Raw genomic sequence first — 26513 nt, forward strand, 5'->3', positions numbered from 1 at the left:
ACATGGCAAAGCAAAGCATGGCATGGAGCTACTCAAAGAGCTTAACAAAAGTACCTTAGTGACCTTGAGCCAAAAGGGATCGGAAAATACATTTGCAAGCATGTGAACATGGCAAAAACATAATCAGTTCTCAGACTTAGTGAAAACTGGAGCATGCTGAAACAGATATCAAGTAGGCATGTTTACGAGCTAGGTGCACTCACTACAGAGCAAGTCATAACAATCTAAGCATACACCCATCAAGAATACACAAAATGCAAGCTAGATATGGCAAGAACAATAACATAGCATGCACGGATCAACTACAACATCCTCGGCAAAATCGCTAACAAGTAGACAATCTGCCCAGATTCACGAAATAGCCAAAGTAGAGCTCGATTGACTCAAGCTAGGGTGCTCCATAATTGCAAACAAAGACATGGATGGATAGAGCACTACAAGATTAACAAAACATCCTTACTGATCGTCCTCAAAAGAGGCACGGATCACTAGGAAACAACATGAACATAAGGCCATATGAGATAAACAGCTCAAGGACTTAGTGGAAATGCTAAGTCCCTGAAATCAGCATTACCAAGTGCACCACTTTGCAAGCTTGTGCTAGTCACCACACACATCACAAAAATACATGGGTTGCACCTCTGGAAAGATGGCAAAACCCTTAACAAAACATATGTCGAGCTCATGGGCATATCATGCACACAATAATCATGGAAAAAATGACAAATATCTAAATGGAGCAGCAGATCTGACAAATAACTCAAGTAGCACTCTTCTAACGGCATTTCGGGCATCAAGATGAACCCAAATGAAAATGATGCAATGGAATGAAATGATATACTCTCTGAGGCGAACATTTTGATGTGCTATATGCTCAAATCAGAATTACGGATGATGAGTTATGGCATGATGAACAAGAGCATCCGAATCGGGAAAATTGGGACTTAGTGGAAATATCACCTCTAGATCTAGATCTAGGGTTCCGAGGTCAACGACGATGCCGGTGGCCTCTCCGCCGATGGGGCGGCGGGACGGCGCCGGAGGATGGCCGGGGCGCTCGGGGATGGCCGGATCCGGTCCGGCCCGACCGGATCCGCGGCAAGGGCGGCGGTGGCGCGCGCTCCGGCGAGGCGCGCGGGGCCGGCGAGGCGAGGCGAGGTGGCGCGGGGTGGTCCGGCGACCGAGGCGGCGGGGCAGGACGCCGACGAGCATGGCGGCGGCGGCGAGGCATACAGCGGCGTCGGGCGCGGCCCGGCGATGAGGTCCGGCGCGGCCTGGGCGCGCAAGAGCGGCGGCGGGTGCCTCCGGGCCCGGGCGGGCCTGACTCGGGCCCCACGGGCCGCGACGGAGGAGAGAGAGGCGTGGGCGAGGTGGCGGCGTCCGATTGGGTGAGGGCGGTGGCGGCGGTGACGTGGCGGCTCCCCATTGGTCGGAGTGAGTGGCCGGGCGGGGTGGACATGTCGGCCGCCGGGCGGACGTGTCCGGCGGCGCAAGGAGGACGAAGGTTAGGGTTTGTACCGCGAATATTTCAGAGGGGATCACATATTTATAGGTAGAGGGAGCTAGGAGAGTCCAAATGAGGTGCAGTTTTCGGCCACACGATCGTGATCGAACGACCGAGATGATGGAGCAGGTTTAGGTGGGTTTTGGGCCACTTTGGAAGGATGTTGGGCTGCAACACACACGAGGCCTTCTCGGTCCCTCGGTTAACCGTTGGAGCATCAAACAAAGTCCAAATGGTACGAAACTTGACAGACGGTCTACCGGTAGTAAACCAAGGCCGCTTGGCAAGTCTCGGTCCAATCCGGAAATGTTTAATACCCAAACGAAAGAAAGGTAGAAATGACCACCGGAGGAGAACGGAGCGCCGGAATGCAAAACGGACAACGGAGAAAATGCTCGGATGCATGAGACGAACATGTATGCAAATGAAATGCACATGATGACATGATATGCAATGCATGACACGCAAGCAATGACAAGGCAACAACAGCGAATAACTGGAGGACACGTGGCACATCGGTCTCGGGGCGTTACAACACTCCACCACTACGAGAGGATCTCGTCCCGAGATCTAGAATGGCACCGTAGGAACAACGGAAGAGAAAGAGAAGAGGTAAAACTAAGTTGCTTCTTTGACCAATGAGTGAAACCAAAGAATCTTGAAAAGGTTAAGCCATTTCGAGAAAAGAATACAACGGAGATAAATGAAGATGAAAGCACTCCGGTAGGGAAGCGGAATAAGGAATTACAAATTTGGACAGCACTTCGAATGAAAAGAGATGAAATACTTGATAAAATGAAAGAGCTTGAGCAAAGAGGATAAGCACGATAAGGACAAGAAGAAGGTTTGAAGAGAGCAACATCACAATGCCTCCGGAACAAAGGAAAGAATGGAATGGAATGAACGACGAGAAAACAAGATCTTGAGGGAGCACGCTTACAACAAGTGCTAGAACAGAGTTGTTGGAAAACCAACAACGAAAAGAATAAGCTTGATATGGTCTTATGGAATACATCTCAAATTATGAGGTGATAACCTGCCACTCACGGGAAAAGAATTGTATTGATATAGAGAAGGAAACGAGAAAATATTTCACCGGGAGGGTAAAATAAGAATTGGATTGATATGAACAAGAAGACGAGAACTTATTTCACCGGGGGGGGGGGGTAGATGAAGAACTTGGGTCAATTATAAGCACCATAGATAGAAACAATCCTTAGGGAAAGCTTTAGGTGAAATATAACCCAAGGTAAATCCAATGACGAGATTGATGGATTTAAAATACATCATTCTTAACAACAAGTGAATCATGAAACATGAACTCAAATTATCAAGAATGACATAATACCACTTCGAATGATACGGTTGAACGAATTGCACTTTAAAATGCAAGATAAAGAATACTTGAGCTCCTTTGAAAAGAATCTCGATGAACACTTCGAGAAAGAATTAAATCCTTGATGAACCATCTTATAGAGCCTTCATGAGAACTCCGGTAATAAAAGAAATGGTCAATCGAAATGGAGGATGAAAAGAATAAGGTTGAAGCCTTGCAATGATTAGATGGATCTCCGTGGTGATATAATTGCAAGAGGTAGGAACCCCGGGAAAATAGAAGATGAATCAATTGAGATCAATAATTTTGTGAGCCTCCGGAATAAGGAATTAATCTCTTGGATGAAACAAGAATAAGAATTACCTTATGCTCATCCTTCACTAATTAAATTGATGACAAATACTGGATTTGGCATACTACTCATTCTCGTATCAAGGATTAAGAGAGATATAACATAAACTTGGGAAGATCTTCAACGAACCACCGTAATAATTGAAACAACGAATAAATTGATTATGATAAATGAAGGAAGAAGAATCTTGAACGAACCACCGTAAGAATTGAAAAAGAACGAATAAAAGATAACGAATCACCGGGAAGAATTTGCAGATGAACGAAGATGCTTGAGAGTAATCTAGATACAAAGTGAACGAAGGGATCACGAACTGATTAGAGAATATTGAATGATGCACCGGTAAGATTTGGAGAATGATAGCTGGAAGCTGAGAATGAATAAACCTGAAATAGATGGACTCCAGATAGGTGAAAGGAATTCTCAAAATCAAAACAATTATGAGAGGGTGGCCTCGAACTAGAACCACGAATCTTGAAGAGAAAGAGCAAGATTGACAGAAAAATCTTCTTCGATCTTCGAATGATGAGAATGACAACGAGAAACGCCACCATGAATAATTTAGACACTCCGGGAGAATCAAAAGCGAAGGGGTTGAGCCAACTATGAAAAGAATTTGAAAACGATCCTGGAGAAGACATTTGACTGATGATAAATCATTCTAACGTCAAACTTTGAAAAGAATTAGCGAATACCTCCGGGAAAATAAGAAGAGTCAGGTAAGATCCTGGAAAAGACCTGTGGGTTAGGGCCCACTAAGAAGAAACACCGTTGAAATGATTTAAAGAGAGAGATTGCACTGGTTGAGTTACATGGCTTGAATGAGATAACAATCTCGAAATAGGTTGAGCGGATCTTGGATGACAAGACGAGCCTTCTAAGATATCTTCAGCACTCCGGAACAATAGAATAGCGAGCGGTGAAAGATTATGAGGTGTACCGTTATGAGAAGGCATTTGAAACGAGGAAAAAGATATGACCAACATTGAAAGCTTGAATTGGTTCCACCGGAGAAGAAAAGATCGAAGAATACAACACTTGAAGCTCCATTAGAATCTTCATGAGAAACACCGGATAAGAATATTTATGGAAAAAAATGGAGAGACTTCATAACCGATAAGATGGATACTTGATTAAGAATTCTGAGTCCTCGAAGAAAAAAGGGTAGGTGGGCGGGAAAAACAAAGGCAACTTGGAGACGGATGAAACAAACACCGTTGAGAAGAAGTGATAATTGATCTTGCGGAAGTTGAAATGGTCGGATCCACTAGAAGAGAAGCACACCGGTTGAAAAAGGATTGACATGACAAACTCGATTATTAAGAAGGATTGGTATTCACATCGGAGTATGAGAACACCGTTTGGGGAAGGTATGGAATCAACACTTGACATTGAAGCAACTCGAATACCACAACTCAAAACAAAAAAAAGGGTTGGCTTGCAGAATAAGCCGGAACAAACATATGATAGAGATTTCGTCCGAAGTTTTCGTGGTGGGGCCTACACGGGCTCGATCGTACAGCACCATCATGTACAAGGCAGTGCACATGACATACGAAGCGTCCCCGAGTCGGCATAGCCAAGGACTCTTTAAGACACAACGAGACCACTGTAAAACCGACCGTGAATAGGCGGACCACTAGACGTCGAACCCCAATTTCATATCATACATCTGTCGGAAAGATATCCTAAGAGCTACTTGAATTCCCACTTATAAACTCCCGAAACTTTCCGGTTATGCAATCAGGTGTTGGGGATACAGGGGAAGCATAATATCTCACCCAAAACTAGCAAATCCTACATCCAGCTGTATCCATCCTTCAACACATAACCAAGAAACCTTCGGAAATCATCTACCTCAACCTTCGAAAAGCATCCGTTATACAAGTTATGGCGATACTCCCGAACTCCCGCCCCAGTACTGGGTGGCGTCGAGGTTATCTCACCAACGAACTGCATAAAAGAGATTTTCGATGTCGGCGTACTAAACTCAGGTATTCCAGAACTGCAACGATAAAATTATGACGACAACACCTCAGAGCTCAACTCCCCGGGACACTTCCACAAAACCCCTGACAGGAGGCACCAAGACAATGTTCTCGTCACAAAACCATCGGAACGATTCCAAGATACCCGCGTGATCCTAAATTTTTTTAGTGAAATTTGAGAAGAGAAGAGTCAAAACTCTACGTCAGGATGCCTTACCAGAGCGATGAGGAGACTGGGAAGTAAAAAGAATTCCTAAACTCTCCGATATATAATTCCTAAATGACTCAAAACATTTTTCTAGACTCAACAACGGCTGCTAAAAACGATCAAGCAATGGGGGCTCCTAAGGTCGGGGAAGGCTCTGATACCAACTTGTAACGCCCTCGATGCGGCTATATCTCCCACGTGTCGAAGCACGACTTAGAGGCATAACCGCATTGAAAGCAATGTCGCAAGTGAGGTAATCTTCACACAACCCATGTAATACATAAGGGAAAGAGATACATAGTTGGCTTACAATCGCCACTTCACACAATTACATGAATAAAGCATTACATCATCCAGATACAATCAAGGTCCGACTACGGAACCAAAATAAAAGAAGAACCCCAAATGCGACACGGTCCCCGATCGACCCCAACTGGGCTCCACTACTGATCAACTAGAACGAAACAACACAAAGGACAAGATCTTCATCGAGCTCCTCCTGAGCTTGGTTGCGTCATCTGCACGGACTCATCGGCACCTGCAAGCTAGTTTTGGAAGTATCTGTGAGCCACGGGGACTCAGCAATTTCACACCCTCGTGATCAAGACTATTTAAGCTTATGGGTAAGGTAAAAGGTATGAGGTGGAGCTGCAGCAAGCGACTAGCATATATGGTGGCTAACATACGCAAATGAGAGCGAGAAGAGAAGGCAAAGCTCGGTCGATAAAATTATGATCAAGAAGTGATCCTAAAACAACCTACGTCAAGCATAACTCCAACACCGTGTTCACTTCCCGGACTCCGCCGAGAAGAGACCATCACAGTTACACACGCGGTTGATGTATTTTAATTAAGTTAAGGTTCAAGTTATCTACAACCGGACATTAAGAAATTCCCATCTGCTCATAACCGCGGGCACGACTTTCGAAAGTTCAAATCCCTGCAGGGGTGTCCCAACTTAGCCCATCACAAGCTCTCACGGTCAACGAAGGAATATACCTCCTCCGGAGACATTCCGATCAGACTCGGTATCCCGGTTCTACAAGACATTTCGACAGGGTAAAACTAAACCAGCAACATCGCCCGAATGTGCCGACAAATCCTGATATGAGCTGCACATATCTCTTTCTCAGGGCACACTCAGATGAGCCAGACATCGGGTAGGCCAGCCCAGAGTTGCCCCTGGTAGCCCCGGACATCGCTCAGTTGGACCAACACTCAGAGGAGCACTGGCCCGGGGGGGGTTAAAATAATGATGACCCTCAGGAGCGCGACTCCCAAGGGAAAAGAAAAGGCTAGGTGGCGAATGGTAAAACCAATGTTGGGCATTGCTGGAAGAGCTTTACTTAAGGCGAACTGTCAAGGGGTTCCCATTATACCCAACCGCGTAAGGAACGCAAAATCCGGGAACATAACACCGATATGACGGGAACTAGGGCGGCAAGAGTGGAACAAAACACCAGGCATAAGGCCGAGCCTTCCACCCTTTACCAAGTATATAGATGCATTAATTAAATAAGATATATTGTGATATCCCAACAAGTAAACATGTTCCAACAAGGAACAACATCTCCATGTTCCAACAAGGAACAAACTTCAATCTTCACCTGCAACTAACAACGCTATAAGAGGGGCTGAGCAAAGCGGTAACATAGCCAAACAACGGTTTGCTAGGACAAGGTGGGTTAGAGGCTTGGTTCAACAATATGGGAGGCATGATAAGCAAGTGGTAGGTATCGCAGCATAGGCATAGCAAAAGCGCGAGCAACTAAGCAAGCAAAGATAGAAGTGATTTCGAGGGTATGATCATCTTGCCTGAAATCCCGCAAGGAAGAAGAACGAGTCCCTGAAGAAGACAAACGGACGTAGACAAACAGGTCCTCACAACGCGACGTTACCGGAACCAACCCGAAGAAGCAAACACCGGAAAGAAGGACACAACATAGTAAACAACCAACACATGAACATGGTATGATATGCGGGATGCGGTATGCGATGCATATGCATGATTTGACAAGGAATGCATGAACCTGGCCTCAACTTGGAAATCCAAGTGTGCCACTGGAAAGATGAGATGAAATCGCTTGAAAACGATATAAAGATCACCGGAATCGGAGTTACGGTTTGAAAATGGCGAGCACTTCAAATATGACCACGTTCTGCGATTTACAGCAAGTAGCCATCTAAATGCAACAAGATGAATATGCTACAGCACCCAAACATGGCAACAAAATACATGGAAGGGATGCATTCATGATGCTTAACAAAAGTCTAGCACTGAGCTACGGCCAATTCATCCATTAACAGGTTCAAACAAGCATGGCAAAAATGCAATGGTAAACAGATCTCAGACTTAGTGAAATTAACACTTGTCTGGAATTTCAGATCAGATAGCACTCTTCGGAGCAACAAAACTATATGCTACAGGACCTGAACATGGCAAAGCAAAGCATGGCATGGAGCTACTCAAAGAGCTTAACAAAAGTCCCTTAGTGACCTTGAGCCAAAAGGGATCAGAAAATACAATTGCAAGCATGTGAACATGGCAAAAACATAATCAGTTCTCAGACTTAGTGAAAACTGGAGCATGCTGAAACAGATATCAAGTAGGCATGTTTACGAGTTAGATGCACTCACTACAGAGCAAGTCATAACAATCTAAGCATACACCCATCAAGAATACACAAAATGCAATCTAGACATGGCAAGAACAATAACATAGCATGCACGGATCAACTACAACATCCTCGGCAAAATCGCTAACAAGTAGACAATCTGCCCAGATTCACGAAATAGCCAAAGTAGAGCTCGATTGACTCAAGCTAGGGTGCTCCATAATTGCAAACAAAGACATGGATGGATAGAGCACTACAAGATTAACAAAACATCCTTACTGATCGTCCTCAAAAGAGGCACGGATCACTAGGAAACAACATGAACATAAGGCCATATGAGATAAACAGCTCAAGGACTTAGTGGAAATGCTAAGTCCCTGGAATCAGCATTACCAAGTGCACCACTTTGCAAGCTTGTGCTAGTCACCACACACATCACAAAAATACATGGGTTGCACCTCTGGAAAGATGGCAAAACCCTTAACAAAACATATGTCGAGCTCATGGGCATATCATGCACACAATAATCATGGCAAAAATGACAAATATCTAAATGGAGCAGCAGATCTGACAATTATCTCAAGTAGCACTCTTCTAACAGCATTTCGGGCATCAAGATGAACTCAAATGAAAATGATGCAATGGAATGAAATGATGTACTCTCTGAGGCGAACATTTTGATGTGCTATGTGCTCAAATCGGAGTTACGGATGATGAGTTATGGCATGATGAACAAGAGCATCCGAATCAGGAAAATTGGGACTTAGTGGAAATATCACCTCCAGATCTATATCTAGGGTTCCGAGGTCAACGACGATGCCGGTGGCCTCTCCGGCGATGGGGCGGCGGGACGACGCCGGAGGATGGCCGGGGTGCTCGGGGACGGCCGGATCCGGTCCGGCCCGACCGGATCCGCGGCAAGGGCGGCGGTGGCGCGCGCTCTGGCGAGGCGCGCGGGGCCGGCGAGGCGAGGCGAGGTGGCGCGCGATGGTCCGGCGACCGAGGCGGCGGGGCAGGACGCCGGCGAGCATGGCGGCGGCGGCGAGGCATACAGCGGCGAGCAGCGGCGTCGGCGCGGCCCGGCGATGAGGTCCGGCGCGGCCTGGGCGCGCAAGAGCGGCGGCGGGCGCCTCCGGGGCCGGGCGGGCCTGACTCGGGCCCCACGGGCCGCGGCAGAGGAGAGGGAGGCGCGGGCAAGGTGGCGGCGTCCAATTGGGTGAGGGCGGTGGCGGCGGTGACGTGGCGGCTCCCCATTGGTTGGAGTGAGGTGGCCGGGCGGGGTGGACATGTCCGGCCGCCGGGCGGACGTGTCCGGCAGCGCAAGGAGGACGAAGGTTAGGGTTTGTACCGCAAATATTTCAGAGGGGATCACATATTTATAGGTAGAGGGAGCTAGGAGAGTCCAAATAAGGTGCGGTTTTTGGCCACGCGATCGTGATCGAACGACCGAGATGATGGAGCAGGTTTAGGTGGGTTTTGGGCCACTTTGAAAGGGTGTTGGGCTGCAACACACACGAGGCCTTCTCGGTCCCTCGGTTAACCGTTGGAGCATCAAACGAAGTCCAAATGGTACGAAACTTGACAGGCAGTCTACCGGTAGTAAATCAAGGCCGCTTGGCAAGTCTCGGTCCAATCCAGAAATGTTTAATCCCCAAACGAAAGAAAGGTAGAAATGACCACCGGAGGAGAACGGAGCGCCGGAATGCAAAGCGGACATCGGAGAAAATGTTCGGATGCATGAGACGAACACGTATGCAAATGAAATGCACATGATGACATGATATGCAATGCATGACACGCAAGCAATGACAAGGCAACAATAGTGAATAACTGGAAGACAGGTGACACATCGGTCTCGGGGCGTTACAACTATCCCTCTAACCCCTCCACACCCTTCTTCTCCGGCACTAGCAGCCCACCCCAGACCTTGAACAAGCATCCTCCTTGCCTCCACCTGTGACATCACGACCAGCCACGTTGTCGCTCGCTGCGCCTCGTTCTTGGCGAGCCCTGGCCAAGGACGCCGCCGCATCCCCGTCTCCGACCCGGGCGCTGTGCCTTCTTCCACAATTTGACTTATCCAGCGTTCTTCCAGGCAAGTGCCAAATAGCAAAACTTTTTTTCTTCATTTTTTTTGAGATGGAGGATATCGGGGCGTGCTGGCCCAAAGTCTTCTTATTTTGAGAAACCAGCCCAGGCTCTTTCTGTGGCGCAGGTCCACGACAATCGGGGGCTCTCGGGCTGCAATCAGGTGAGCAAATAAATCGAGCAACAAAGTGGGCCGCGGAGCGAGTGGCGGGCTGGCGGCAGCGAGTGAAGCGAAGCGCCGCCTCTCTTTCTTTCCCCCGAAGAAGAACCCGCACGACACAGGCCGCTTCCTCCGGCCTCCTCCCCCACCCCTCGGCCCTCCCCTCACCCGCAGCAGCGCACGTGCCTGGCCGGAGCCGAGAGCGGCGATGTCTGGCCGCGTCGGCGAAAGCAGCAGCCGCCGCCGCCGCACCGCGGCGAAGCCCCCGCGCTACGACCGCAGCATCACCGTCTTCTCCCCCGAGGGCCGCGTCTTCCAAGTCGGTCAGTACGCACGCTTCTCGCACCCCCGAAATCGAGCTCCGCCCCCGCGTCGCCGCCTCCCTTGCCCGCCCTAGCTCCGTGACGATATTCCTGTGCTGTCCGTCGCAGACTACGCCCGCAACTCCGTGAAGCTGGAGGGGATCACCTCCGTCGCCGTGCGCGGCGCCGACTCCGTCTGCGTCATCACCCAGCGGACCAAGGCACCGGCGGTTAGTTCGCGCGCGCTGTCCAGTACTGCCGAATGCTGCTCGATCGGGCGCAAACCGATGATCATCTCGTGATTTCGGGCAGTAATCGGTGATTTCGTGCTCGTTGCATTTCAGGACCCGTTGCTGGACACAGCGGACCCCGCCTTCATGCACCTGTTCCAGATCACCGAGCGGCTTGGTATGCTGGCCACGGGGATGCCAGGTGAGGTGACTGATCCTCTCTGAGTGCGGACTCCGTCAGTTCTAATCTCATGTGTACTAATTAATGCCGTGCACGCAATTTGTTCCCACTGGTGATTAATTTGCACCTGCATTGCGACTTCCGCAGATCGAGTAGGACTTTACCAACGGAGCGTTTTGTTTTCCATCCATAAGTACTTGCTAGAACACCTTGATTCTACTGTGCAGTGTGCACTTCTGGATACTTTGAAGATCCGGGAGTAATTTTAATTTTTCAGGTTGGATCAGTGGACTACTATTGTGAATGATGATCCATTTGAATGTCTAAAACCTTGGGTATACAGTATACTGTCAGCCAGGTCTTTAATTAGGGAACTCTTAAAATTATTAGCGTGAATCGTGATCTTTAGCTGGGTGTTGCCTTGGGTAAGTAGTTAATCTATCTGACTAGTTTTGATCCTTGTTATGATTGCACTGGACTGTTGATTTAGTACCTCCTTTTACTTCTGGAGTATTGAACATCTATAATGGTTTTGAAACTAGCAATTAATTGTCCTGGCCCTTAATCTGAACTTTAAATCTCAAAAAACTACATATGCCTTACGTACAGCATTACGAGGCCAATAGAGTTTAGCAGGACATGATGATACACTGCCATTTTATCTGTCTATTTCTGGATTATTGACGGGCCTTTTTCTTCACTGAAGCTGACGGGAGAGCATTAGCTCAGCAGGCAAGGAACGAAGCTGCAGGGTTCCGTCACAAGTGGGGATATGAAATGCCTCCTAAGATGTTGGCGCAATGGTAAGATTTGCTCTTAAGTAAGTACATGACGCAGGCAGCACAGATGAAAACAAAAACTATATTTCGCCTGAGAACATTTAAAACGCCCTTCATCGGCGCGTATTATCAGTTGTCATGTTGAAGATATGGGAAGTGATGATGAGAACATTTTTCCGCCAAAAAATATTGCTTGTACTTTAGTACCAGAGCTTACATTCTGTGTGCTAAGCTATATGTACACTTTCCTTGGTTCAGTAACTTGGCACACTTCATTCATTTCAAGCCATGCTTTACGTTTAGCCAGTTGTATTTTGATTGTCTACAGGTTGGGAGACAGAGCACAAGTTCGCACCCAGCATGCTGGCATGAGACCTTACAGAGTTGGTTAGTCCCACTTCTTCTGACTTTGTGTATGAGAGAGTGGTGAAACTTGTCAGCATATTATGTTTCCTTATGTTCTAATAAAGGTCTTATTCGTTAGTCCAATCCTTTTAACCTCCTTCACAGTTGCTACGGTCGTGGGAATTGATGAAGAGAAAGGAACTCCAGAGCTCTTTACATGTGATCCTGCTGGACAAGTCCTTGGCCACAAGGTATCAAAGAATTTTGTGCTGTGCTTATAAACTTGTATTCATCAAAATGCAAGAGTCGCGTTTCTGCTGATGATTATTTAGTTATTCTCAAGCAGTAATGTGGATGGCCAAAAAATTTGCGATAAGATACCACGCATAAATTAGGAGCATCTATACATGAGTACAAGGAGTAACTAGATTCACTGATGTCCTCTCCTCAGGCAACCAGCGTAGGTCTCAAGGACCAGGAAGCTATCGAGTTTCTCGAGGAAGCAATGGCGGGCAATTCTTCTTTATCATTCCAGGAAACCATGGAGGTGAGCATAAGTGCATAACATTAACAGTATTATCGAACAACAGACATAATTATCGTATACAAAACCTCATGCTACAAGGAAACACAGACAAAAATGATGGACCACGAGCACGAGTTGATCGTATTTCCTATTGTCTTTTCACAAAGCCTGTAACTCGTTCAGTTGATTTAGGAATAGTTTGCTGACATATTATTAACAGTACTGCCATTTATACTGCTAAGAAAGCAGACAGCAGGCCGTCAACTATTTCGTTGTTCCTACTTGTGGTTTCCGAGGAAATCATGCTGTCAAGTATCGGCAGTTGTATAGCATATTAGTTCAGGACATTTTTTCTTCCAGCAATCGTGAAGTTGCGGCTGGCATGATCTATTTGGATTCTCATGTTTTTTGGGGCATATTTATCTGTGCAGCAGCATCTTGAGCTGATGTTGTTAATTATAGTCGTTTGTCTATGAGTCTCAGCTTGGTTCCCTGCGCTTCCAATAAAAGCAGAGCTGGCCTATTTGACTGTAGCCTCAAAGTTTTCCTGAATCAGCTCAGTGGCACTTCAAGCTCATTGTGATTTTATCTTCCGCTCTTGGTTTTCCAGATGGCAGTGTCTGCACTGCGACACGTCCTGGAGGATAATAGCCAAGGCCATGACATCGAGGTAATGCAATTGTAATTAATTAATGTTGTAGCAGTAGTATCTACGGATATGCTGATGTATTTTGCACATCACCTTTTGCTGAGCAATGCAAGTGAAATCTATGCTCCAGGTGGGAGTTGTCAGGAAGAATTATCCGATCTTCAGAACGGTGTTGAGGCGCATCTACAAAAATCCGCTTGCAGGGCAGAGCATCCTGGATGGAGAAGGCCAGTAATATGCGAATTTGTCATGAGATTGATAGGACTGCAATTTCTCCTAGTCGGTAGCGTTTTAGCGTGGGGTCTCATTTCAATCAGGCAGCCACAAAAGTCAGAACACACCTGCTCAGCCGTCGGTCATTTGAGTCTTTTACACTGAACTTCAAACCATAACTGATAGCAGTACTATCTGACTGCTTAGGGCATCTTCAATGGTTGTAACTTGTAAGCTAGTTGTTGGTAGACTTTGTCACATAGGATTTTTGATGATGTATCATACAATAAATGAGGAAAGAGAGGAAGGTTGTATGTACATGAACCAACACACCTTGCACAAGCTTCAATGTAGAATGAGAGAGCACCTTATTTATTATCTTATATCCTATTGGACAAACTACATACAGTTGTTGTATGTTAAGATGTTGGTTGATGACATGCCATATTTTACCAACAAGCTAACATATAAACTGTTGGAGATGCCCGAAGCAGTGCATGACACAGTGCTGAATCTGTCATCTACAGTGAGATTGAGATTCCCGATGACTTTTATTATTCTGAGGGCGATGGATGATGAAACTTCATCGTCTAGGAACTAGGAAGAAGCCGCCGCCTGTCCCTGTGCCTGTGCTACCTTGGCCAGAGATAGCTTGCCCACGAAGTTCGTCGCGAGGCTCCCGAAGAAGAGGTCTCCGTTGAACTCCGTCACTGAAGTGATGAAGTTGATCACCTTCCCTTCTGTGTCGTCGAGCACGCGGAGGACCTCGCCGTCCTCCGACACCTGCGCCACCATCGCCCCCTTCCCCGTGGCGTGGACCGCGTCGAGCAGCGCCGGGAACGAGGCGACGACCCTCTTCGTGAACGTCCAGCGCATGACCAGGTCCAGCCACGGCGACCTCTGCACGCAGATTGAGCAACCAAGAGTATGATTGAGCTGGTACGGTATCCAAGTTGGTGAGCTGAGGTGTAGACTAGTAACCTGGATAAGGGCGATCCAGAAGGAGCCGTCTGGCGCTAGCTGGATGTTATCCGGAGACCCCGGAAGGTCGCCGACGAACGTCTCCGCCTGGCCGGTCTTGTCCCCCTTCAGCCACAGCCTCGTGCATTTGAACCTGCACCTCACAGAATTGAGCTGATGCCTGCAGCAAGACTGACTAGAGTGAAGTGCAGGGCGTGCCCAGGTGCTTACCTCCCTGTCTCGCAGACGATGACGAAGGCCTCGTCCCGTGACAGGGCGACGCCGTTGGCGAAGGAGAGGTTGTCGAGCGCGACGGACGCCTTGCCGGTGCGCGGGTCGTACTTGAGGAGGCGGCCGGTGGGTTGGGACTCGACGTAGGCATGGAACCACCGGTCGAAGCCGAACCTGGTGCTGGCGTCGCTGAAGTACACCGTGCCGTCCGATGCCTCGATCGCCTCGTCGGCGAACCTGCCCGTGTGGAGGAACACGGGGAAACGATCAGTACGTACAGCCACAGGCACGCTGCAGTTTTCTGCACGATGAACACGAAGACGAACCGAACCTGATCGTGGAGCCTTCGACCGTTGAGGCGAGGATGGTCACACGGCCCTCCTCAACTCGCAGCAGTCCCTGCCAAACCCACACCAACGGAGAAATTTTCCAACAGTTGAAATGATTGTTCGTGGTACGAATGATTCTGTCACGCGGCGGCGCATGCAACTGCCGGCGCCGGCCGATTGATCCTGTTGTGCGTACGTGCGTACCTTGTCGGCGTCGCAGACGAGCACGCTGCCGTCGGCGGAGGGCGCGATGCCGAGCAGGCCCGTGCCGCCGACGAACCGCCACTGCTCCCACGACCCGTTGGGGTGCATCCTCTGCAGCCACCCGTCCCTCGTCGCCGTGTACAGCGTCCCTCCCGCCGCCGCGTCCACGTACACGTCCTCCGGCGCGCTCAGCTGCCCTTCCCCCAGCTTCTCCAGCCCCTGCATATACCAGACCATCAGGCCATCGGTACGCGGCGTGACACGGCAAGATTACTCTAGCACGACTGGCAAGGAACGAACGACTGACCTGGAGGAGGTTATTAGGCCGGTAGCGCGCGGCGGGCGGTGGCGGCCGCGGCGACGGGAGCGGCTGGATGGGGCAGTTGAGCGCGACGTGGACCGCCAGCGACACGACCACGGCCACCGCCGCCGTGCCGAACAGACCACCGAGCGCCATGACGAGACAGCACTGAAGTGAATAACGAAGCTGTGGCGATCGAGTGGTACTGGCTGGCAGCACGGGCCGAGGCTGGATGGAGTGCTGGACTAACGCGGTGCCGTGCCGGAATAGCACGGTTGAACTGTACTTATCCTGAGCCGATGGAAATCGGGGTTTGCACCTTTGCGCCGCGGGATGGATGAGTTTGGGCAGGTTTCGCAGGCGACGAGGGCGTGGTCCAAGAAGCGCCGCGTCTGCACGGATGGTGTATGATTGCACGATATATTGTTCTTCGTGCATAGACACGTATATATGATGTACAAAGATGGGTTATGAACCTCAACTATATAAAAAACTAAGAGGCGGGCCTAATACACAATATGCACATAACACATATACTCAACACCCCCGCAGTCGAAGCGGCACCGCGGCTGACGCAAAGACTGGACCGGAACTCCTTAAATGACGCCGTAGCCCGTAGGCAATCCCTTGGTCATGATATCGGCAAATTGTTGGGAAGTAGGGACGTGCAAAACACGAATATGGCCAAGGGCAACCTGTTCCCGAACAAAATGAATATCCAACTCAATATGCTTGGTCCGTCGATGATGCACCGGGTTAGCAGAGAGGTAGACCGCCGAGACGTTGTCGCAGTAGACCACCGTGGCACGGTCAACAGGGCAAGAGAGCTCCTGAAGCAGCTGGCGAAGCCACGAACACTCGGCGACGGCGTTGGCCACCGCACGATACTCAGCCTCAGCACTGGAACGAGAAAAACCGTAGGCTGCCGCTTGGACGACCACGAGATGAGTGAGGGTCCAAGATAGGCACAATAGCCCGAAGTGGAGCGACGAGTGTCAGGGCAGCCCGTCCAGTCTGCATCGGAGTAGGCGGTGAGGGCGATGTCGGCGGAGGCGTGAAGCGTGACGCCAAGATCCATAGTGCCACAGATATAGGGAGAATCCGCTTGACGGCAGCCCAGTGAACGTTTCGAGGAGCATGCATATGAAGACACACCTGCTGCACGGCATACTGAATCTCCGGTCGAGTCAGAGTGAGGTACTGGAGAGCACCAACGATAGACCAATGGAAAGCAGCATCCGAAGTAGGAGAACCATCCGTGGCAGAAAGCTTGGCCTTCGTATCAACAGGCGTAGCGGCGGGCTTACAGTTAAGCATGCCAGCGCGCTCGAGGAGCTCGTGAGCGTACTTCCGCTAATGAAGGAAGAAGCCATCCGGACGACGCACCACCTCGACACCGAGAAAGTAGTGCAAAGGACCCAAGTCCTTGATGGCGAACTCAGCGCGAAGACGAGCCGTGAGCTGACTGAGGAGACCAGCCGTACATGCCGTCAGGATGATGTCGTCGACATAGAGCAGCAAGTAGGTCGTGTCAGAGCCCTGATGATAGACGAAGAGCGAGGCGTCCGAGCGGGTAGAGTGGAACCCAAGCTGGTGGAGAAACGCCGCGATGCGCTGGTACCAAGAGCGCAGAGCCTGCTTGAGTCCGTACAAGAACCGCGAAAGCAGGCACACGTGGTCGGGAAGCGCCGGGTTAACAAACCCGGTGGGCTGCTGGCAGAAGACCTGCTCCTCGAGGTGACCATGGAGGAAGGCGTTGGAGACGTTCATCTGGTGCACCGGCCAAGCACGGGAGACTGCAAGGTGGAGAACCGTGCGTATCGTGCCGGGCTTGACAACCGGAGCGAAGGTGTCGGTGAAGTCAATGCCAGCACGCTATCGGAAGCCACGAACGACCCAACATGCTTTGTAGCGATCAAGAATACCATCAGGACGGAGCTTATGTTTAAAGACCCACTTCCCAGTAATCATGTTGGCGTGCCGGGGACGGAGAACAAGCTGCCACGTCCGGTTGCGCAACAGGGCGTCAAACTCCTCTTGCATCGCAACCATCCAGAGCGGGTCACGAAGAGCGGCTCGAACGGAGGACAGCAATGGTGATGGCTCAGAGGTGGATGCCGCATGGACGTAGTCAGCCGAGGCGTAGCGCGAGCTCGGGCGAAAAACGCCCGTACGGGCGCGGGTGACCGGACCGGCCACAAGCGCTGGGGGGGCCGCGGGCGCCGGTGGCGCAGGGGGTGCCGCGGGGGCCGCGGGCACTGGGGGGGCCGCGGGCGCCGGTGGCGCAGGGGGTGCCGCGGGGGCCGCGGGCACTGGGGGGGCCGCCGGGGCTGCGGGCGTCGAGGGCATCGGGGGGCCGCGAGCGCCAAGGGCGCTGGGGGCGCCGGTGGGGCCGCGAGCGCCGAGGGCACCAGGGGCGTCGGGGGGGCCGCAGGCACCGGGGGCGCCCGGGGCGCCACGAGGGCCGCAGGCGCTGGAGGAGCCGCGGGGGCCGCGGGCGCCAATGTCGGGGGTGCCACGGCTGTAGGAGGCGCCGCATGCGGGGGGCGCGCCTCAAAGCCAGGGGCGCGCTAAGAGAGGCGCGCGAGCGCCCTGGGAGAGGCGTCGAGGAGCCCACGTCACCAATAGCGGGAGGAACAGTCGGGGGTACCTGGTGAAACGGAAACACATGCTCATCAAAGTAAACGTGCCGGGAAGTGAACACACGGTGGGAGACGGAATCGTAACACCGATATCCCTTGGAGTTGGAGGGGTAGCCAATGAAGATGCAAGTGACAGATCGGGGTGCAAATTTGTGAGAAACAGTGTCGGCAGTGCTGGGATAGCAAAGGCACGCCAAAATATGCAAGCCGTCATAAGATGGGGGCGTACCAAAGAGAAGATGATGAGGTGCGTAGTTCCACCGTGGGCGGCAGGGTCTAATATTAAGGAGAAGTGATGGAGTGGCGAGTGCGTCCGGCCAGAAACGAGGCGGCACATTGGCATGAAACAGGAGCGTGCGAACACAGTCATTCAGAGTGCGAAGGACGCGTTCGGCTCGACCGTTCTGCTGTGAAGTGTACGGGCATGTGAGGCGGAAAACTGTGCCGTGATCGACAAAAAGGTGTGGAAAGCGAGGTTGTCGAACTCTTTTTCATTGTCCGTCTGAAGCGCAAGGATGGGACGCTCAAACTGCGTGCGGACATAGAAGTAAAAAGCCGTCAAGGTAGAGAGTGCATCGGACTTTCTGCGCACAGGAAAAGTCCACACATAATGAGAATAATCATGAAGAATGACTAGATAATATAAATAGCCCGTGTTACTGGTAACCGGAGAAGTCCACACATCGCTATGAATCAACTGAAAAGGAAAAGAAGCAATGCTAGTGGAATTATTAAACGGCAGGCGAACATGTTTACCGACTCGACAGGCATGACAAGTGTGATCCTCGACTTTATTGCAACTGAAACTGAAACTCCTAAGAATATGACGAAGTGTGATTAGGTTGGGATGACCCAAGCGAGCGTGCCAGAGATCGACCCCAGCGGAGAGAGCAACCGGTGCGGTGGTGAAGGATGAAGGCGAGTGCACTGGATAGAGCTCATCGGGGCTGTCACATCGGTGAAGTACCATCCTGGTTCGAGCGTCTTTGACACAAAAACCAAGCTCGTCAAATTCAACGGTAACAGGATTTTCACGAGTGAAACAACGAACGGAAATAAGATTCTTAATAAGATGAGGTGACACAAGTATGTTAGACAAAGATAATGGAGTAGAACTAGAAGGAAAAGAAGTGTGCCCAACATGTGTGATAGGAAGTGTGGAATCGTCGCCAACAATGATGCGGCGGTCGGTGGAGACAGGAGTGAAGGAGACAAGGTTACCAGGATGAGCAAACATGTGAGCCGTGGCACCGGTGTCCATGTATCAATCACCACCTCCAGTGTAGTTGTTCGACGTAGAAGCGGCATGCAGCTCGGTGAGGAGCACCGGGTCCCAGGGCGCCGGCGGCAGGGCCGGCGAGGGGGACGGAGACGCCATGGGGAAGCTGTAATCGCCGCTCAGCGACGGCGGTGGATACTCGCCATACAGCTGTGGAGCCGTGTAGGGAGGTCCGTACGCGGGCCGAGCCCCGTACGCCCAGTACGTGTGAACGGGCGCATGGGGGGCCGTGCCAGAGGGCGCCGGCGGTGGGGCGTCGACATACGCCAGCGAGGGCAGCGAAGCCGAGCCGGATGCGCCGTAGGTCGCCGACGGCGGAGCCCCGTACAGCGGCGGGTGTTGGGGAACGTAGCAGAATTTAAAATTTTCTACGCATCACCAAGATCAATCTATGGAGTTATCTAGCAACGAGGGAAAGGGGAGTGCATCTACATACCCTTGTAGATCGTGAGCGAAAGCGTTCAAGAGAACGGGGTTGATGGAGTCGTACTCGTCGTGATCCAAATCACCGATGACCTAGCGCCGAACGGATGGCACCTCCGCGTTCAACACACGTACGATTGGGAAGACGTCTCCTCCAACTTGATCCAGCAAGAGGGAAGGAGAGGTTGATAAAGATCCAGCAGCACGACGGCGTGGTGGTGGAAGCAACGGTAATCTCGGCACGGCTTCGCCAAGCTTAGCGAGAGGGAGAGGTGTCACGGGAGGGAGAGGGAGGCGCCAGGGGCTAGGGTGCGGCTGCCCTCCCTCCCCCCCACTATATATAGGACCCCTAGGGGGGGCGGCCCTAGGAGATGGGATCTCCAAGGGGGGCGGCGGCCAAGGGGGGTGGCTTGCCCCCAAGCCAAGTGGGACGCCCCACCCCTAGGGTTTCCAACCCTAGACGCAGGGGGAGGCCCATGGAGGACGCACCAGCCCACCAGGGGCTGGTTCCCCTCCCAGTTCAGCTCATGGGGCCCTCCGGGATAGGTGGCCCCACCCGATGGACCCCCGGGACCCTTCCGGTGGTCCCGGTACAATACCGATTACCCCCGAAACTTTCTCGATGGCTGGAACTTGACTTCCTATATATAAATCTTCATCTCCGGACCATTCCGGAACTCCTCGTGACGTCCGGGATCTCATCCGGGACTCCGAACAACTTTCGGGTTACCGTATACTAATATCTCAACAACCCTAGCGTCACCGAACCTTAAGTGTGTAGACCCTACGGGTTCGGGAGACACGCAGACATGACCGAGACGACTCTCCGGTCAATAACCAACAGCGGGATCTGGATACCCATGTTGGCTCTCACATGCTCCTCGATGATCTCATCGGATGAACCACAATGTCGAGGATTCAATCAATCCCGTATACAATTCCCTTTGTCAATCGGTACGTTACTTACCCGAGACTCGATCGTGGGTATCCCAATACCTCGTTCAATCTCGTTAGCGCAAGTCACTTTACTCGTACCATAATGCATGATCCTGTGATCAACCACTTGGTCACATTGAGCTCATTATGATGATGCATTATCGAGTGGGCCCAGAGATACCTCTCCGTCATACGGAGTGACAAATCCCAGTCTCGATTCATGCCAACCCAACAAACACTTTCGGAGATACCCGTAGTGCACCTTTATAGTCACCCAGTTACGTTGTGACGTTTGGTACACCCAAAGCACTCCTACGGTATCCGGGAGTTGCACAATCTCATGGTCTAAGGAAATGATATTTGACATTCGGAAAAGCTATAGCAAACGAACTACACGATCTTTGAGCTATGCTTAGGATTGGGTCTTGTCCATCACATCATCCTCCTAATGATGTGATCCCGTTATCAATGACATCTAATGTCCATAGTCAGGAAACCATGACTATCTTTTGATCAACGAGCTAGTCAACTAGAGGCTCACTAGGGACGGGTTGTGGTCTATGTATTCACACATGTATTACGATTTTCGGATAACACAATTATAGCATGAACAATAGACAATTATCATGAACAAGGAAATATAATAATAACCATTTTATTATTGCCTCTAGGGCATATTTCCAACAGTCTCCCACTTGCACTAGAGTCAATAGTCTAGTTACATTGTGATGAATCGAACACCTATAGAGTTCTGGTGTTGATCATGTTTTGCTCTAGGGAGAGGTTTAGTCAACGGATCTGCTACATTCAGGTCCGTATGTACCTTACAAATGTCTATGTCTCCATTTTGAACACTTTCACAAATGGAATTGAAGCGACACTTGATATTCCTGGTCTTCCTGTGAAACCTAGGCTCCTTGGCAAGGGCAATAGCTCCAGTGTTGTCACAGAAGAGAGTCATCGGGCCCGACGCATTGGGAATGACTCCTAGGTCGGTAATGAACTCCTTCGCCCAGATTGCTTCTTGTGCTGCCTTTGAGGCTGCCATGTACTCCGCTTCACATGTAGATCCCGCCATAATGCTTTGCTTGCAACTGCACCAGCTTACTGCCTCACCATTCAAAATATACACGTATCCGGTTTGTGACTTAGAGTTATCCAGATCTGTGTCGAAGCTAGCATCGACGTAACCCTTTACGACAAGCTCTTCGTCACCTCCATAAACGAGAAACATATCCTTAGTCCTCTTCAGGTACTTCAGGATATTCTTGACCGTTGTCCAGTGTTCCATGCCGGGACTACTTTGGTACCTTCCTACCAAACTTACGGCAAGGTTTACATCAGGTCTGGTACATAGCGTAGCATACATGATAGACCCTATGTCCGAGGCATAGGGGACGACACTCATCTTTTCTCTATCTTCTGCCGTGGTCGGGCATTGAGCCGTGCTTAATCTCGTACCTTGCAACACAGGCAATAACCCCTTCTTTGACTGATCCATATTGAACTTCTTCAATATCTTGTCAAGGTACGTACTCTGTGAAAGACCAATGAGGCGTCTCGATCTATATCTATAGATCTTGATGCCTAATATGTAAGCAGCTTCTCCAAGATCATTCATTGAAAAACACTTGTTCAAGTAGGCCTTTATGCTTTCCAAGAATTCTATATCATTTTCCATCAACAGTATGTCATCCACATACAAGATGAGAAATGCTACAGAGCTCCCACTCACTTTCTTGTAAATGCAGGCTTCTCCATAAGTCTGTGTAAACCCAAACGCTTTGATCATCTCATCAAAACGAATGTTCCAACTTTGAGATGCTTGCACCAGCCCATAGATCGAGCGTTGGAGCTTGCACATCTTGTCAGCATTCTTAGGATCGACAAAACCTTCCGGCTGCATCATATACAATTCTTTCTTAAGGAAACCATTAAGGAATGCCGTTTTGACGTCCATTTGCCATATCTCATAATCATAGAATGCGGCAATTGCTAACATGATTCAGACGGACTTCAGCTTCGCTACGGGTGAGAAAGTCTCATCGTAGTCAACCCCTTGAACTTGTCGATAACCCTTAGCGACAAGGCGAGCTTTATAGATGGTTACATTACCATCCGCGTCTGTCTTCTTCTTAAAGATCCATTTATTCTCTATGGCTCGCCGATCATCGGCCAAGTCAGTCAAAGTACATACTTTGTTTTCATACATGGATCCTATCTCGGATTTCATGGCTTCCAGCCATTTGTCAGAATCTGGGCCCGCCATCGCTTCTTCATAGTTCGAAGGTTCACCGTTGTCTAACAACATGATTTCCAAGACAGGGTTGCCGTACCACTCTGGTGCGGAACGTGTCCTTGTGGACCTATGAAGTTCAGTAGCAACTTGATCTAAAGTTTCATGATCATCATCATTAACTTCCTCTCTAGTCGGTGTAGGCACCTCAGGAACAATTTCCTGAGCTGCGCCACTCTCCGGTTCAAGAGGCAATACTTCATCAAGTTCTACTTTCCTCCCACTTACTTCTTTTGAGAGAAACTCTTTCTCTAGAAAGGATCCATTCTTGGCAACAAAGATCTTGCCTTCGGATCTGAGGTAGAAGGTATACCCAATAGTTTCTTTAGGGTATCCTATGAAGACGCATTTTTCTGATTTGGGTTCGAGCTTTTCAGGTTGAAGTTTCTTGACATAAGCATCGCATCCCCAAACTTTTAGAAACGACAGCTTAGGTTTCTTCCCAAACCATAATTCATACGGTGTTGTCTCAATGGATTTCGACGGAGCCCTGTTTAAAGTGAATGCGGTAGTCTCTAAAGCATAGCCCCAAAATGACAGCGGTAGATTGGTAAGAGACATCATAGATCACACCATGTCCAATAGAGTGCGATTACGACGTTCGGACACACCATTACACTGAGGTGTTTCAGGCGGCGTGAGTTGTGAAACTATTCCACATTTCCTTCAGTGCTTGCCAAATTTGTGACTCAAGTATTCTCCCCCACGATCTGATCGCAAAAACTTGATTTTTCTGTCACGTTGATTCTCAACCTCACTCTGAAATTCCTTAAAGTTTTCAAAGGTCTTAGACTTGTGTTTCATTAAGTAGACATACCCATATCTACTTAAGTCATCAGTGACGGTGAGAACATAACGATAGCCACCGCGAGCCTCAACACTCATTGGACCGCACACATCAGTATGTATGATTTCCAATAAGTTGGTTGTTCGCTCCATTGTTCCTGAGAACGGAGTCTTGGTCATTTTACCCATGAGGCATGGTTCGCACGTGTCAAATGATTCGTAATCAAGAGACTCCAAAAGTCAATCTGCATGGAGCTTCTTCATGCGTTTGACACCTATGTGACCAAGCCGGCAGTGCCACAAGTATGTGGGACTATCATTATCAACCTTACATCTTTTGGTATTCACACTATGAATATGTGTAACATTACGCTCGAGATTCATTAAGAATAAACCATTCACCAGCGGAGCATGACCATAAAACATATCTTTCATATAAATAGAACAACCATTATTCTCGTATTTAAATGAGTAGCCATCTCGAATTAAACGAGATCCTGATACAATGTTCATGCTCAAAGCTGGCACTAAATAACAATTATTGAGGTTTAAAACTAATCCTGTAGGTAAATGTAGAGGTAGCGTGCCGACGGCGATCACATCGACCTTGGAACCATTCCCGACGCGCATCGTCACCTCGTCCTTTGCCAGTCTCCGCTTATTCCGCAGCTCCTGCTCTGAGTTACAAATATGAGCAACCGCACCAGTATCAAATACCCAGGAGCTACTACGAGTACTGGTAAGGTACACATCAATTACATGTATATCACATATACCTTTAGTGTTGCCGGCCTTCTTGTCTGCTAAGTATTTGTGGCAGTTCTGCTTCCAGTGACCATTTCCCTTACAATAAAAACACTCAGTCTCGGGCTTGGATCCATTCTTTGGCTTCTTCCCGGCAGCTTCCTTACCGGGCGCGGCAACTCCCTTGCCGTCCTTCTTGAAGTGCTTTTTACCCTTGCCTTTCTTGAACTTAGTGGTTTTATTCACCATCAACACTTGATGTTCCTTTTTGATTTCCACCTCCGCTGATTTCAGCATTGAATATACCTCAGGAATGGTCTTTTCCATCCCCTGCATATTGAAGTTCATCACAAAGCTCTTGTAGCTCGGTGGAAGCGACTAAAGGATTCTGTCAATGACCGCGTCATCCGGGAGATTAACTCCCAGCTGAGTCAAGCGGTTATGCAACCCAGACATTTTGAGTATGTGCTCACTGACAGAACTATTTTCCTCCATCTTACAACTAAAGAACTTGTCGGAGACTTCATATCTCTCGACCCGGGCATGAGCTTGGAAAACCATTTTCAGCTCTTCGAACATCTCATATGCTCCGTGTTGCTCAAAACGCTTTTGGAGCCCCGGTTCTAAGCTGTAAAGCATGCCGCACTGAACGAGGGAGTAATCATCAGCATGTGACTGCCAAGCGTTCATAACGTCTTGGTTCTCTGGGATGGGTGCGTCACCTAGCGGTGCTTCTAGGACATAATCTTTCTTGGCAGCTATGAGGATGATCCTCGGGTTCCAAACCCAGTCCGTATAGTTGCTGCCATTATCTTTTAGCTTGGTTTTCTCTAGAAACGCGTTGAAGTTGAGGGCAACATTAGCGTGGGCCATTTGATCTACAAAACATAATGTAAAGATTTTAGACTAAGTTCATGATAATTAAGTTCATCTAATCAAATTATTCAATGAACTCCCACTCAGATAGACATCCCTCTAGTCATCTAAGTGAAACATGATCCGAGTCAACTAGGCCGTGTCCGATCATCACGTGAGACGGACTAGTCAACATCGGTGAACATCTTCATGTTGATCGTATCTTCTATACGACTCATGCTCGACCTTTCGGTCTTCCGTGTTCCGAGGCCATGTCTGTACATGCTAGGCTCGTCAAGTCAACCTAAGTGTATTGCGTGTGTAAATCTGGCTTACACCTGTTGTATTCGAACATTAGAATCTATCACACCCGATCATCACGTGGTGCTTCGAAACAACGAACCTTCGCAACGGTGCACAGTTAGGGGGAACACTTTTTTGAAATTATTACGAGGGATCATCTTATTTAAGCTACCGTCGTTCTAAGCAAATAAGATGTAAAACATGATAAACATCACATGCAATCAAATAGTGACATGGTATGGCCAATATCATTTTCTCCTTTTGATCTCCATCTTCGGGGCTCCATGATCATAGTTGTCACCGGCATGACACCATGATCTCCATCATCATGATCTCCATCATCGTGTCTTCTTAAAGTTTTCTCGTCATCTATTACTTCTACTACTATGGCTAATGCTTTAGCAATAAAGTAAAGTAATTACATGACGTTTATGTTGACACGCATGTCGTAAATAAATTAAGACAACTCCTATGGCTCCTGCCGGTTGTCATACTCATCGACATGCAAGTCGTGATTCCTATTACAAGAACATGATCAATCTCATACATCACATATATCATTCATCACATCCTTTTGGCCATATCACATCACACGGCACATGCTGCAAAAACAAGTTAGACGTCCTCTAATTGTTGTTGCAAGTTTTTATGTGGCTGCTATAGGTTTCTAGAAAGAACGTTTCTTACCTACGCCAAAACCACAACATGATATGCCAATTTTTATTTACCCTTCATAAGGACCCTTTTC

General features: G+C 49.3%; 2 protein-coding genes across 2 annotated transcripts; one reads left to right on the forward strand and one right to left on the reverse strand.

Annotated features, from left to right (window-relative positions):
• The first annotated feature begins 10326 nt into the window (after positions 1-10326).
• Positions 10327-13778, forward strand: LOC123187966 (proteasome subunit alpha type-6). The gene is made up of 9 exons (XM_044599982.1): positions 10327-10574; positions 10683-10783; positions 10898-10985; positions 11671-11767; positions 12072-12130; positions 12254-12339; positions 12540-12635; positions 13225-13284; positions 13394-13778. Exons 1-9 carry the CDS (start codon positions 10460-10462, stop codon positions 13496-13498), a joined length of 807 nt encoding a protein of 268 aa, XP_044455917.1. The 5' UTR covers positions 10327-10459; the 3' UTR covers positions 13499-13778.
• A 49-nt stretch (positions 13779-13827) lies between these two features.
• On the reverse strand, positions 13828-15812 carry LOC123187965 (protein STRICTOSIDINE SYNTHASE-LIKE 4). Its single transcript, XM_044599981.1, has 6 exons — positions 15508-15812; positions 15201-15419; positions 14999-15066; positions 14668-14904; positions 14458-14590; positions 13828-14376 (listed from the first exon to the last, which is right to left on the reverse strand). Exons 1-6 carry the CDS (start codon positions 15655-15657, stop codon positions 14074-14076), a joined length of 1110 nt encoding a protein of 369 aa, XP_044455916.1. The 5' UTR covers positions 15658-15812; the 3' UTR covers positions 13828-14073.
• Positions 15813-26513: the final 10701 nt, after the last annotated feature.

Source organism: Triticum aestivum, chromosome 2A, assembly GCF_018294505.1.
Source record: "Triticum aestivum cultivar Chinese Spring chromosome 2A, IWGSC CS RefSeq v2.1, whole genome shotgun sequence".
NCBI lineage: Eukaryota > Viridiplantae > Streptophyta > Magnoliopsida > Poales > Poaceae > Triticum > Triticum aestivum.